Raw genomic sequence first — 12,996 nt, 5'->3', positions numbered from 1 at the left:
CTTCTCCAGAGAGCAGGCAGCTCGTCGTGACCCTCACCCACCTCCATTGCAGACGCGCACGTCTCCAGTCTCCCGGGGTCCTGTGCTGTGGGCCTGGGCACCTGCCATGGCAGTCCTATGGGGCGAGCCTGCACCACCCCTCAGTCTGGGTCCTCTTCCTCCATGGCGTTTGCAGGGCCGTGTCAGCCTCCTCCCCTCCTTCTGCCAGAATGAGCCCTGGGCTGGAATCCTGCAGAGCCATGCAGAGACAGAACCTGCCTTTTCAGAGAGGCGCCTGGCTGTTCCGTTCCACTGAACAAGCTTTGGGACGTGCCCTTCGCTTTGGGACGTGCCCTTCACTTTGGGACGTGCCCTTCACTGAAAATGACGTGGTGGCCACCCCACGCCTCGGGGAAGTCCTGACCGGACACAGGAGAAGTGGACAGAGGCCACGTAGAAGATGACCTGTGAGCCGACCGGTGTGAGCCACGCTGTCACGTGCTCTTTGTCCCGTAGCTCGGTAATAACAGGATCTAGATTTTTACACCATGACCCCACAGAGAATTTACAACCACCCTTGACCGTTGGCATTTTCCCCGTTTGTCCTTTGGAGAGACTGAGGGGCACTCATTCCAGATCTGATAAAGGGCCAGGAGGAGGCTAGTTCTGGAACAGGGTGGAGGGGTAGAGGTGAGACTCGGAACAGGCTGGAAGCCAGTGCAGGGACTGGAGAGTAGGCTCTGCGAGGTGGGCAGGCCTGGGACAGGGAGCCTGGGAGACCGCTGTGGTCCTCTCGGCAAAGGGTGATACTGACTCAGACCAAGTAGTCATAGGGACCTGGGGAGAAATGATGGGATTCTGCATATGTAGTTTGAAAATAGAACCAACAGGGTTTGCTGATGGATCTGAGGCATGGAGTGCCCTCCTGAGTTCCCCCCAGCTTGGACTCGGGCCTGCCGGGCCTTCCTCTGCTCTGTGTGGTGCTGGGAGAAATAGAAACATTGGAGAAAAACCCATGTCCTCGTGAAGCTCCCCAGGTGGCTCAGGGGTCCAGGGCTCAAACAGGTGAAACATTTCAAGAAAGAGACCAGGCTTAATCATGATTATTAGATTATGCTTACGAGAAGTTTCAGGTTATTAGTCAGGGGTTCATAGTTTTTTCACCCTAACCGTAACATACCAGCAGACAATGCAGTTAAAAATAAATTTTAGGTTCCCCTTGGCTGTGCTGAAGCCATGTGGGGGACCCGAGACAGAGAAACCAGAACACCTGGGTGGTGTCATAAACACTGTGGCTGGTTCCCTGCAGGGCAGTGGGCTCCTTCCTTTAACCTCGGGGCTCTCATTCATTCATTCCCTTTCTGTTGAGTCCTACTATATGGCATGTGTTGTCCTAGCCACTGGGGTTAAAGAGATGAGCAGTAGAGACGGGGGCCTGCTTAAAAGGATGGGGCAGGGCAGGCAGGAAACGGGCGGATGAAATAAATGACCCGAAATGCTTTCATATACTGACCCGAAATGCTCTGAAAAAACAAATAAATCCACATGCCTGAGGATGTGAGAGCAAATGACCAGGTTAGAATCCAGTTACACGTGTGTGTCAGAGAAGGCTTCACTGCAGTGATGTCTTTGAACTTGCTTCATTTATTGTAGATAGTATTTAGAACAGTGCCTGATGTATAAGTACTATGTATTTTACATATCTATAAATTCATTTAATTCTCATAACAGCTCTATCAAGTAGGCACTATCACCAGTGCCATTTTACAAATGAGGAAACAACACACAGAGGTTAAAAACCTGCCCGAGGTCACACAGCTTAAAAGTGACTTGCCAGTTTGGGTGTGGGCAAGCGGTAGACAGCCCGGAGTTTTGAAGAGCGTTTTAGTAAAGTGTCTCGGGGTAAGGGAGCTGATGAGGTTAAGGGTCAGGGTTAAGGAAACCAAAAAGATATTGTGGTGTCCTGGGATTAGCAACAGCAGGAAGTTCCTGCCCGGGGCCTGGATGGCCTGGGCAGGGAGAGGTTGGTGGTTCGCGGAGACGTCGTGTTCTGGAGTCGTGGAGGAGGGAGGGCTTCCAAAGGGCCCTGGCACGTGGAGGAACATGGCCGTCTGGAACCGCAGGGAAGCTGGGAGGGCAGGAGAGTCAATACCAGACCCCTCTCTCTTCCCGCTCTTTGATTTCCTCTCCCATGGGCCAGACTAACTAGAAGCCAAAGGGCATCGGAGCCCAGGTCAGGAAGTCAAAGGTCAGAGTCTGGGAGTCCAGATCCAGGTAGAGAGAGGTGGAGCGTGGATATCAGGGCAGATGGAGGCCAACCCCATGGAGACTGGACAAGAATATACCCACCCATCCATTTGCTCAGTGAATACCTATTTTCTGTGTCACGTTACGTCCCCCACCTCCGTGCGCTGAGGCAGTATTGATCTTGCCCACTCCTGCATTCCTGACACCTAGCAGGTTGCTTGCCTGTCACAGAGGATGTTCAGTGAGTATCGTGCAAGGGATGAAAGAATAAGCACATGGATGAGCATACATTCATTCGTTACTTCATTCATTCATTTAAAAAAATTAATTTATTTTATTTTTTGGCTGCGTTGGATCTTCATTGCTGCATGCAGGCTTTCTCTAGTTGCGGTGAGCGGGGACTACTCTTCGTTGTGGTGCACGGGCTTCTCATTGCGGTGGCTTCTCTTGTTGCGAAGCACAGGCTCTAGGCGTGCGGGCTTCAGTAGTTGTGACACAAGGGCTCAGTAGTTGTGGCTCACAGGCACTAGAGCGCAGGCTCAGTAGTTGTGGCGCACAGGTTTAGTTGCTCCGCAGCATGTGGGATCTTCCCGGACCAGGGCTCAAACCCGTGTCTCCTGCATTGGCAGGCGTATTCTTAACCACTGCGCCACCAGGGAAACCCCTCATTCATTCTTAAAACGCAGAGGAAAGTAAAACTTCCTTCCAGAGTTTTCAAGGCATTTTGCAGAGGGCTGGAGGGTAATCCAGTGAACAGACAGCCAAGGTCCCTGCCACCGAATTGCTTTGTTCTACCAGGCCTTCAATTTTAGCTGCAAGGTGAGAGAGTTTGGGTTAGTGGATGGGGTCTCAGACTGGCACCTGGTATCTAGACACAGGTGGATTCTGTTCTGCCGTCTGCGGTTTTAAAAGAAGCTGAAACCAGTCAGTGTTTCTGGTCGGTCTCACAGATGAAGCCCCTCCTCACCAGTCCCCTTGTAGTTTCACAAAGGTGCTCTTACCTGCAGAGCCCTCGGGTACTTGAGATTTTGACCCCTGGATTAACGTGCGAGCTCAGATCTTCCATTTAATACAGGGTTTAGATGAGCCTGTTAAGGTAGGTGTCAGTAACACCATTGTCGTGAGGAGGACACCAGGGCTTAGGGATGGGAAGTGCTTTGCCCAAGGCTGACCAGCTGGTGAGGGTCACGGCTAGGATCAGACTCAGATTTGTCGGGTCTGACTCCGCGATCTCCCCTCCCCAGCTGCCCTCTCCTCCCTTGGTCCCATGCAGCTCAAGGGGCCTCTGGTCCTCTCCTCCCCAGGTGTCTATCCGGCTGGACGGCGAGAACAAGGCCGTGGAGTACAACGCTGTGGGTGCCATGAAGGATGCCGTCAGGGTGGTCTTCCGAGGTCCCCGGGTCCATGACCTTTTCAACCGGGACTGGCACAAGGTGGCCCTGAGCATCCAGGCCCAGAACGTCTCCCTGTACATAGACTGTGCGCTGGTGCAGACACTGCCCATCGAGGAGAGGGAGAACATCGACATCCAGGGGAAGACCGTGATCGGCAAGCGCCTCTATGACAGCGTGCCCATCGACGTGAGTACTGGCGGGCCTTCTGCAGCCAAGGTCCTGGGGTCACCGGGGAGAAGCCTCAGGCGCCACGTGCTCCTGATGTCCCCTGCACCTGTGTGTATCATGTATCAGGTCATCACCTTGCACTGTCTTAGGAGGGAGGACCCTGACTCAGAAAACTGCCGTATCACCATCACTCATTCACTCACTCATTCATTTAATTATTTAGCCACTTGATCACTTACCATATATATACTGAGCACCTCCTCTGTGCCAAGCACTGTGCTCTGCACTGGGGACACGGGACATATATCTACATGTATATGTAGACAAATCGATGGGCAGAGAAATAGTTACACAGTTCCCTGTAAATTCAGACTCTTTCCCCTTCTTCTCTGATTGTAAAAAAATTGGAACATATAGGAAAGTATATGGAAAATAAGTAAAAATCATCCTCATTTCACCAACCAGGGATATTAAGTGGGGAAGACTCAGTGGCTGGTAATAGCTGTCTTTCCATCACCATTACATCAGTGTTCTTTCCTTCTTTATTCTTTCTTTTCCCTCCTTAATTCTTTTTTCTTTTTTTTCGCTTTCCTTTACTGTATCTTTCTTTCCTCTACGAATGCATCCCCACATCTGTACACACAGACACACACACTGTGAACATGCACACACGTAACACGTGTACACGTACGTGCTGTCTTCGAGCGCAAGTCAGCTTGATCCTTCTGACCGGGAGTGTCCCCTGCTTCTCGAGAAGTGACCAAATCATGATCTGGGATAGCTCTCTCCAAAACCATTTCTTTTCTTTTTTTACACGTACATGTATTTCTGTTATCAAATACAGGGTTGCTGGACGTGCGCTGGAGATTTTGAAATTTATGTGAATAACGTACAGCGTGTATAGTCACGTCTTGCTTTTTTCTCTCAAAATTATGTGTCTAAGCTTTTTCTTCTTTCAGCTGCTGCATAATCCTTCACTTTATCGTACATTTTGCTTATTTGTTCTCCTGCTAGTGAGTATTTAGATTGTTCTGATGTTTCACCATCATAACCAGCAAGTCTTGGTCTTGAACGTGCTGGCACGTCTGCAGATGTACGTTCCTCATGAAGAAAACAGGGTAACACGTGCCGTTGAGGCTGGAGATGTGTACCAGTTGGGAGAGTTTCTCTGGGGCATTCAATGATTAGATTGTAGGGTAAACAATTTTTGACTTTCCGGCATATTTTAACTTCTCAACAAAGAGACAGAACATTGATGTGTCCACCAGCAACGTATGAAAGACCCATTTTCTTAGATCCTCACCAACACGTTGATAGATTTTTTTTTTAACGTTTTTGTTGTTTTGCCAATCGGATGGGCATACGATGGTATTTTATTGTGGTTCTATCTGCATTTCCCTGATTACCACTGAGCTCAGAAATACTTCTATGTGTTTCTTTTTTTTTTGCGGTACGCGGGCCTCTCACTGTTGGGACCTCTCCCGTTGTGGAGCACAGGCTCTGGACGCGCAGGCCCAGCGGCCATGGCTCACAGGCCCAGCCACTCCACGGCATGTGGGATCTTCCCGGACTGGGGCACGAACCCGTGTCCCCTGCATCGGCAGGTGGACTCTCAACCACTGCGCCACCAGGGAAGCCCTGTTCCTATTTTTAAATAAGCTTTGGTTCAGTGAGGCTAAATTAATTCACTCAGTCAACACATATTTTATTTTATTCTTTACTGAGGCCTAATCATATATAGTAAAGTGCACAGATCTTAAGTACATATTTTGATGAGTTCTGTCGAATGTACATGCCAGGGATGGAAAGCGGTAAATGCGTACCGGCCGCCCCCAGCCTGCCGCCTGGCCCTTCCCGTCCACGTGGGCAGCGTCGGTGGGACTCGTGCTAGTGCCTCGTGTCGTGCTGTGGGGTTCGTGTGATCAAGCAGGTGCTGTCTGCGTGTCCCGGGGGGATAGGAGCGCCCCAGTGGGTGGCGACTGCTCTTTCCGTCTTGTCTCTCAACATTGTGTTTACTGAATAGAAAAAGACTTTAAGACTCTGACTTGAAGCTACTTATGGCCTCTTATAAAAGGAAAGGATCACACTGAGATCTTTTCAGTCTCGTTGAATTACTTTCTTGATAACAGTAAGCATCAGATATTACGGGGCCCAGAGGAAAGGCATCCGACCTCAATGAACAGGGTAGGCGGATGGGGGGAGACAGGAGGGGGTGGGCAGGGGTGGCTTCCTGGAGGCAAGTGACTTCTGGGATGAGCCTGGAAGGATGAATTGGATTCGTCTGTGCGCAGGATGGGAGGTGGCAGGAGCTGAAGCACGGTGGGGGAGGGGTGGGGCAGGAGGCAGGGCCAGGCCTCGCTAGTGCACAGGCCCTGGGATCCACCTGTAGGTGAAGGGGCAGCAAGGGTTGAGGAGGGTGGGGAGAGCTCAGGGCTGTACTGGAGGCCGTTTCCTGGGGCTGCAGAGTAGGGTGGATGGAAGGAGAAGGCGGGTGGGCCCTGTTAGGGAAGGAGGTGAGAGGCCAGGGCCTGGGCTGGGAAAGGGGGCAGGGCTGGGGGCTGGCCTGGGGATCCTGGCTCCCGGGTGACTCTCTGCTGAGGGATGTGCAACAGAAGCGGCCAGGCAAGTCAGTGGGCATCTAGGCTGATGGACGGGGAGCCCGTCTCCGAGCTGCGGGGAGAGGAGACTCAAACCCTTGGGGCCCGGGGCTGGGAAGGGGTGCTCCTGGGCTCTGGGGGTCCAGCTGGTCTGGGACCTGCCATGCTGGGACCCCTGCCCCGTGACTCCCCGGAGGCCCTGCCAGCCTTCCCTCCGTTTCCCGCTCCTGTGTCCCAGGCCTGCCCAGCTCCAAATCCCAGGGGATGGGGTTGGTTGCTGAGAAGCCGTAACCCCTATCAGGAACCAGGGGGTTAATTTCTGATGCCCTCCAGCTCTCTGGGTTCATCGCGCGGCTGGTTCTCGTGCTCGGGACCAGCCCTCGCTCACTCGCTTTGAGCAGCACAGACCCAGAGCAGCGCCCCTTCCAGCGCTCAGTGCCCTGGAGCTGGTGGACTGCCGGCTTCGCTGCTCTGCACCGGCCCCAAAGCCTCGATTCAGTTTTGGGTAAAGAAGAGTCCTCCAGAGACAAGAGCATTCAGGCTCGACTGGGAAGAAGGGGGCTGGGCCCGCGTTTGCCCTCCTTCCGCCCCGGCAGTGGCGGGGGGCAGGCGCAGAGTCCACCCAGAGTCTGAGCAGGGGCCGCCGGTGGGTGTCAGAGCCGCAGGCGCCGGCCAGCACCTTGCTCTGTGCCACCCACCGTGTTCCCAGAAGTTCTCACGGGCTGACTAGGTCCTCCACGTTGCAGGCTGTGACCTCACTCACCGCATTGTCCCCATTCTGTAAGGATGTTCAGCACAGAGATTGAGTCACTCTGGGAGATCAGCTCGGTGCCTTGTGACCACCTAGAGGGGTGGGATAGGGAGGGTGGGAGGGAAGGAGACGCAAGAGGGAAGAGATATGGGAATATATGTATATGTATAACTGATTCACTTTGTTACAAAGCAGAAACTAACACACCATTGTAAAGCAATTATACTCCAATAAAGATGTTAGAAAAAAAAAAAGTGGCAGAATTAGGAGGCAGGGGTGCAGGCCTCACCATCTGCTTGGAAGTTCTGCCTTTACTGTGAGTCTGGGCCTCCAGGTCCTGTCCCGTGCTGACTCTCAGATTCGATGGTCACATTGGGCCCTTAACTGGGCCCTTTTAACCCACAGTGTGGAGTCTGGGGTCTGGGCTGGGTCCCACTCTCTCCTCCTCTGGCCCATTGCCATTAGGTGAGTGTCCACGTTGTACCCAGTGCTGGGGAATCCCAGAACCTGACGTTTGTCAGAGGAATACTGTGCCCACTTCCTGTTTTGTGCTGGGTTTCTAGATTAAAAATGAATCCTGATGAACTACATGGAGGGAGGATCAATGAACCCCGCACCCCTTCGTAAACCTTCCAGAAGCGTAGGCTGGGGCACTTGTGACCATGTAGCTCAGGCTTGAACACGGTGGGGAGAGACCACAGCACCCTGCAGCTCCACCTGCCATGGACACTAGTGTCTGACCTCACCTGGTCTTCATGGTGCCCTAGGAGTCATGTCAGCATCTCCATCTGACAGAAGAGGAAACCGAGGCTCAGGGGATTGGGTGCCTTGACCAGCTGCTCTGAGAGAAGAGCAGAGCTGAGGCTCAGACCCGGGCCCGCTGATCTCAGATCCTCAGCTCTCTGCACCCTGATTGGTTTCCACACTGTAGTCAGGAAAGGGTCACCAAGCTGCACATGGTGGGCACGGAGGGAAACTGGGGCTAGAGAGAGGACCCTGCCGCAGTACAGCCTGGAATTGCTGAGGATGTAAACGGGAGCAGAGATCCCAGGGGGTGGGGGCAGAGGGGCATCAGGAGGTGGGCTCCCTGACATGGTGGAGGGAGGGGAGAGGGAGGAAGGTGGGACAGGGAATGGTGGGGTTCCAGGCAGTTGCAAGAGACCCCTCCTGGCTCCCAGGCCCTGCTACCCACCCTGAGTGCACGTGTGCAGGCCCCAGGCCACCTGTGCACCTCCCTGACCCTGACCTTGCCTTCCTTCTCCACCTCTGTCCCTGTGGCCTTGCCAGACAGACCCAGCCGCTGAGCATGTACGCTTGCTAATGCAGAAAGCAGGACCCTCTCTTTAAAATAGGCCTTGTTCCAAAGCATGATTCTGTGTTTTGTCATTTTCTCCTGTCTGTGGGCTGGTGTCTCTACAGGAAATACAACAGACAGACAACTGGAATTGTTACTGTTTCTGCTGAGTCCAGTCTGTGGAGTGAGGGCTTACACCTGCCGGGGCCTGTCCCAAAGCCAGGAGGGTGAGGTCGAGCTGCCTGGCCTGCTCGCTCAGGGCCTTCGAATGCAGCACAGGCCGCACAAGGGCACAGGGGAGGTGCAAGGCTGGGAGCATTCAGCACTGGTGTTAAAAAAATAAGTATCCGTTGATTTAGCTCAATTTCCATTCGATAAATGTTTGTCCGTGCATGGTGCATGCATGTATCCACTCAACCATTCATTCTATGCCTCGGGACATCTGCTGTGTCAGGAAGTACTCTGGGGCTGGGGGTACAGAGAAACACAAGGGATAGGAGAGGCCTGCCTCACAGAACTGCTGTTCTAATCAGAGAAACACAGTTTAAAAAGTAAACTGAGAAATGCACACAAAGGAGGCATTGTGGTCATTGCTCCTATAAGGACGTACAGGATGACAAGTGGCAGGGAGGGCCTGGGCTCTGATGGGTGGCTACAGAGGTGAAAGGTGAGAGGAGCCAGCCTTGTGAGGAGCAGGAGGGAAAAGCAGGTAGGGAAAGAGAGCTCAGTGTGTTTGAGGGCTGTGGGTCAGGATGGGGAGCCCTGGGGGAGGATGGACACACACATGTACAGTTACCGTGCAGGCTGCTATGTTCTGTATTAGCTGTGTGTACAAGGAGCCAAGCGGTGGAGAAGAGACCCCGTGAACTCTTCTTGACAGTAGAGGATGTGTATCAGTTATCAGTTGCTGCATAACAAATATCCCCCATCCCCCGCCCAAAAAAGAGGGATGAAAACAACAAACTCTTATTGTCTCACAGTTTCTGTGGTTCAGGAATCTGGGAGGGGCTGAGCTGGGTGGGTCTTGCTCAGGGTTTCTCATAACGTCGCTGTCAAGCTATTGGCCATTGCTGTGATCTTGAAGTTAGAACAGGGCTGAAAGACCACCTCCAAGCTCACGCAGGTGATTGCTGGCAGCCTCCCGTGGGCTGTTGGACTGAGGGCCTCAGTTCCTTGCTGTTGGATTGCTGACAGCGGCCCTGGTTCCTCCCTACGTGGGCTTCTCCGTGGGGCAGCTCCCTGCGTGCCAGCGGGTGACCCCAGGCTGCGTGATGTGAGAGAGAGAGAGACCATGCGCGCACGCACCAAGAAGCCAGTCTTTCTATAACTGATCTCGAAGTGACACGCCGTCACTTCTGCCATGTTGTGTTCCTTAGAAGCCAGTGACCAGGTCCCTCCTACACTCGGGGGTGGGGAGGTGGATGAGGCTCCACCCCTTGGAGGAGCATCAGAAGATCTGTGGGTGTATTTTTACAACAGCTCCTGAGGGGATGCCTCAGTGTGGTTGCTAGTTTTCAGGGGTTTTCCTGGAAGGGAGACCACGTGCAGAGGCATGGATGTGAAACTCCGTGGTTTCCTTTGCTGTGCAAAAGCATGTAAGTTTAATTAGGTCCCATTTGTTTATTTTTGCTTTTATTTGATAGAGCAAATTTTTAATATAAAAAAGTTCACTTAAGCCACCACATGGAGATGAGAGAGTTGAAAGCAGGGATACTCTGAACCTTTGGAGACTGTTGGTGGCAGCACCACGGCAGGGGCTTTAGTGAACGCAGTGGCCACGGATTGTGGACGGGAGGAGGCGTGTGAGGGGCCTGAGCTGTAGCACATTCAGAGCAGGAGAAAACGCTGCCCCCAGTCTGTGCTGACTCACCTTGCACTTGGGGTTCGCGCTGTTAGAGGGATGGGCTGTCTGTAGATGACACGTAGGCTCCCTCTGAAGTTCAGCTCAGGGTCAGACCATACAGGACCCTGAAGGGGAAGCGGGCCTGATCCCTGAGCAGGGCCTGCCTGAAAGCAGGGAGGATCTGGGTTCCAAAGCTCCCAAAACTCACTCTCTGTCCTCATTTTCCCTCCCAGTTTGACCTACAGCGGATCGTGATTTACTGTGACTCCCGACACTCGGAACTGGAGACATGCTGTGACATCCCCTCGGGTCCGGTGAGCAGAGACTCTGCATGGAGGGGTTGGGGGGGGCGGAATGGGTCCTTGGCTTCCCGAGGGAGGGGTGTCCTGGGCCCTGGGATGGGATCAGGGGACACCCGCCACCACAGTGCGCCCTGGGAGGGAGCCCCATGGTCATTGCTAGGGTTCCGTTTCCTGGTCTGGCGGGTGTGGGTTCGGGGAGCGGGTCATGCAGGTCTGCCCCAGCCTCAGTCTATGGCCCCCGGGGCTGCAGCTGAGTGATGAGACCCAGCTCTGGGGAGCACGGGGCAGAGGCTGGCAGGGGGGAACGGCATCTCTGCTGCCAGCGCTCAGAGTGGGGAGGCCGCCATGCTCTGCGCTGCTCAGCAAGACAGGAGGAGGCAACACGGGTTCAGGAACAGCAGGCAGAGGCTCCTGGGCCCCGGCGCAGTTCTGCCTCTCCCAGGGCCTCCCCACCTCTGCCTCGGTCCAGGTCCCTCCCTCTCCATTTATCAAATACCAGTTCCGAGGGTGCTTCCATAGTCCTGCCTCCCAGAGTTGAAAGCTGAAATCCATGCACTCGGCGGGCGCGGGCCCGGACGCAGTGAGCACTCGGTCAGCGTGTCCTGTGTCAGGACGAGTGGGGGGCACAGGCACCCGGGGTGGTCGTTACCAGGGCTGGGGCTGGAGTCAGCTGAGCCTGACTGTAGAGAGAGAGGAGAGAAAGGAAAGGGAGGGAGACGGGTAAGAGCAGGAGAGAATAAAGGGAAAGAAGGAGTGGGGGAGAGGAAGGGAAGAAAGGAGAGAGGGAGGGGGCTGGCGAGGGTAAGGAAATAAGTCATTACGGGCACACCTGCTGGGTTCCTGCGTTCCGGACTCTGAACTGGATGCTTTCTCCGTGTCCTACTAACTCCTCCTCACTGCATTGTGATGGAAACGCCCTTGTCCCCACTCTGAAGAGGTTAGCACTGAGACTCAGAGGGGTTAAGTGGTTCCCACAGGCTGCTGAGAGGCCAGTGAAGTGGCTGAGCCCCTTGGCCCACGCCAGTCTGACTCCAGGGCCTCAGGGTACCAGGACCTGCGGTCAGACGCTACTTGCCCTCCCTGCTCAGGCTCCAGTGTCCTCAGGGTTCCTGCCTCCCCTTTGCCTGTGCAGGGAAGCTCCAGGGAGTGGTGCCGGGCAGGAAGCCAGGTTCTGACCGCTCTGCTTCCCTTCCAGTGCCAGGTGACCGTGCTGACGGAGCCCTCACCCCCGCCCCAGCCGCCTCCCACCTCCGGCAGTGAACAGATCGGCATTTTGAAGACTATCAACTGCTCCTGCCCAGCTGGAGAAAAGGTACCATCCACAGTCCACCCTCAGCCGCCAGCCCGGGGCCCCAGAGCTGAGTGGGGCAGGGTGGCAGCAGAACCAGCAGTGTAGGTGGGAATTTCCCATCATGCACGTGGGCTGCCAGGGCAGGGTGGCCCCAGGCTCCAGGCGACTCTCCAGTCAGGGGCCTATCCTTGCTCCTTGGGCTTCTCCCTTCTTGATTTCTGTGCACATCGGGAGGGGAGCTGCTCAGACCCAGCCGTGACGAACCTCTTCCTGAAGTTCGTGACGTCTTCCCAAGGCACTCTGGCCCCTCCCGGTCTCCTCTTCACTCGTGTGTGCGCCTAAACCAGCCAGATTTGCTTCGAGGATAAGACTCTGCATGGGCAGCGGCCGAGGGTTTAGGTGTGCTCTGCGGGACACACCCTCATCCCTTGCTTCTCAACGTTCCCTGTAATTAGCTGTACTATATAATCTACATGCATATATGAGTAGAGTTTAATGCCTCTTGTTTCTAATTTTAAAACCTATTATGTTTCCGACTGCCACCATCGCCTGCCCTTTAGCCTAGATGAAACGTCTCCTCGAGTGCCTGAGGCCTTCATCTGTTTTTCTGTGGACGAACAGCCCTCTTAATAAGAAAACAGTTTCCGCTGTTTGAGCAGAATAAACAGATACGTGAGGATGACAAAATCGAGATGGTCTCCGTGAAGATCTGCTCGACTGGTAGCCCCCCAGGGCCCTCGGTCTACAGCATGCAGTATATCAATCGCTCTGTCTGCCCCTCCCAGCTCAGGGCCGGCACACAGGAGGTGCTCCCCAACTTTGCAAGGGCCTTGGGAGACACAGACAAAACTACGAAATCGTGGTTGACGTTCATTGGAGTGGACACACTTTAAGAATTTCCTGACAGTTTTGTTTCAGTAAGCCACCTGTCCTGGCAGCCTCTCCTCCTTCCCTTCTTCCCTCTCCTCTGTTCTCCTTCACACTCTCCTTTCTTCTTTCCACCCAGAGACCCCCTCCCAAGGAGCTCCCAGTCAAGTGGGGATTTCTAACCATGGCCCAGCTGGCTGGGAGACAACGAGAAGCAAGCTCGGTCATGCTGCGAGCTGAGGCTTTGTCTGGGGCGTCGGTGG

General features: G+C 54.2%; 1 protein-coding gene across 1 annotated transcript in view; it reads left to right on the top strand.

Moving 5' to 3' along the window:
- COL22A1 (collagen type XXII alpha 1 chain) overlaps positions 1-12,996 on the top strand; it is a 237,922-nt gene that overhangs the window by 51,856 nt on the left and 173,070 nt on the right. The window contains exons 6-8 of the mRNA XM_060035315.1: positions 3,531-3,806; positions 10,507-10,587; positions 11,771-11,887. Of these exons, the coding sequence (XP_059891298.1) occupies positions 3,531-3,806; positions 10,507-10,587; positions 11,771-11,887 (474 nt within the window). The remainder of the gene's footprint in view (positions 1-3,530; positions 3,807-10,506; positions 10,588-11,770; positions 11,888-12,996) is intronic.

The sequence above is a fragment of the Delphinus delphis genome, chromosome 17 (genome assembly GCF_949987515.2).
Source record: "Delphinus delphis chromosome 17, mDelDel1.2, whole genome shotgun sequence".
In the NCBI taxonomy this organism is placed as follows: Eukaryota; Metazoa; Chordata; class Mammalia; order Artiodactyla; family Delphinidae; genus Delphinus; species Delphinus delphis.
Note: the sequence above shows the minus strand (reverse complement) of the source record. Positions and strands in the feature narration are given on the sequence as shown.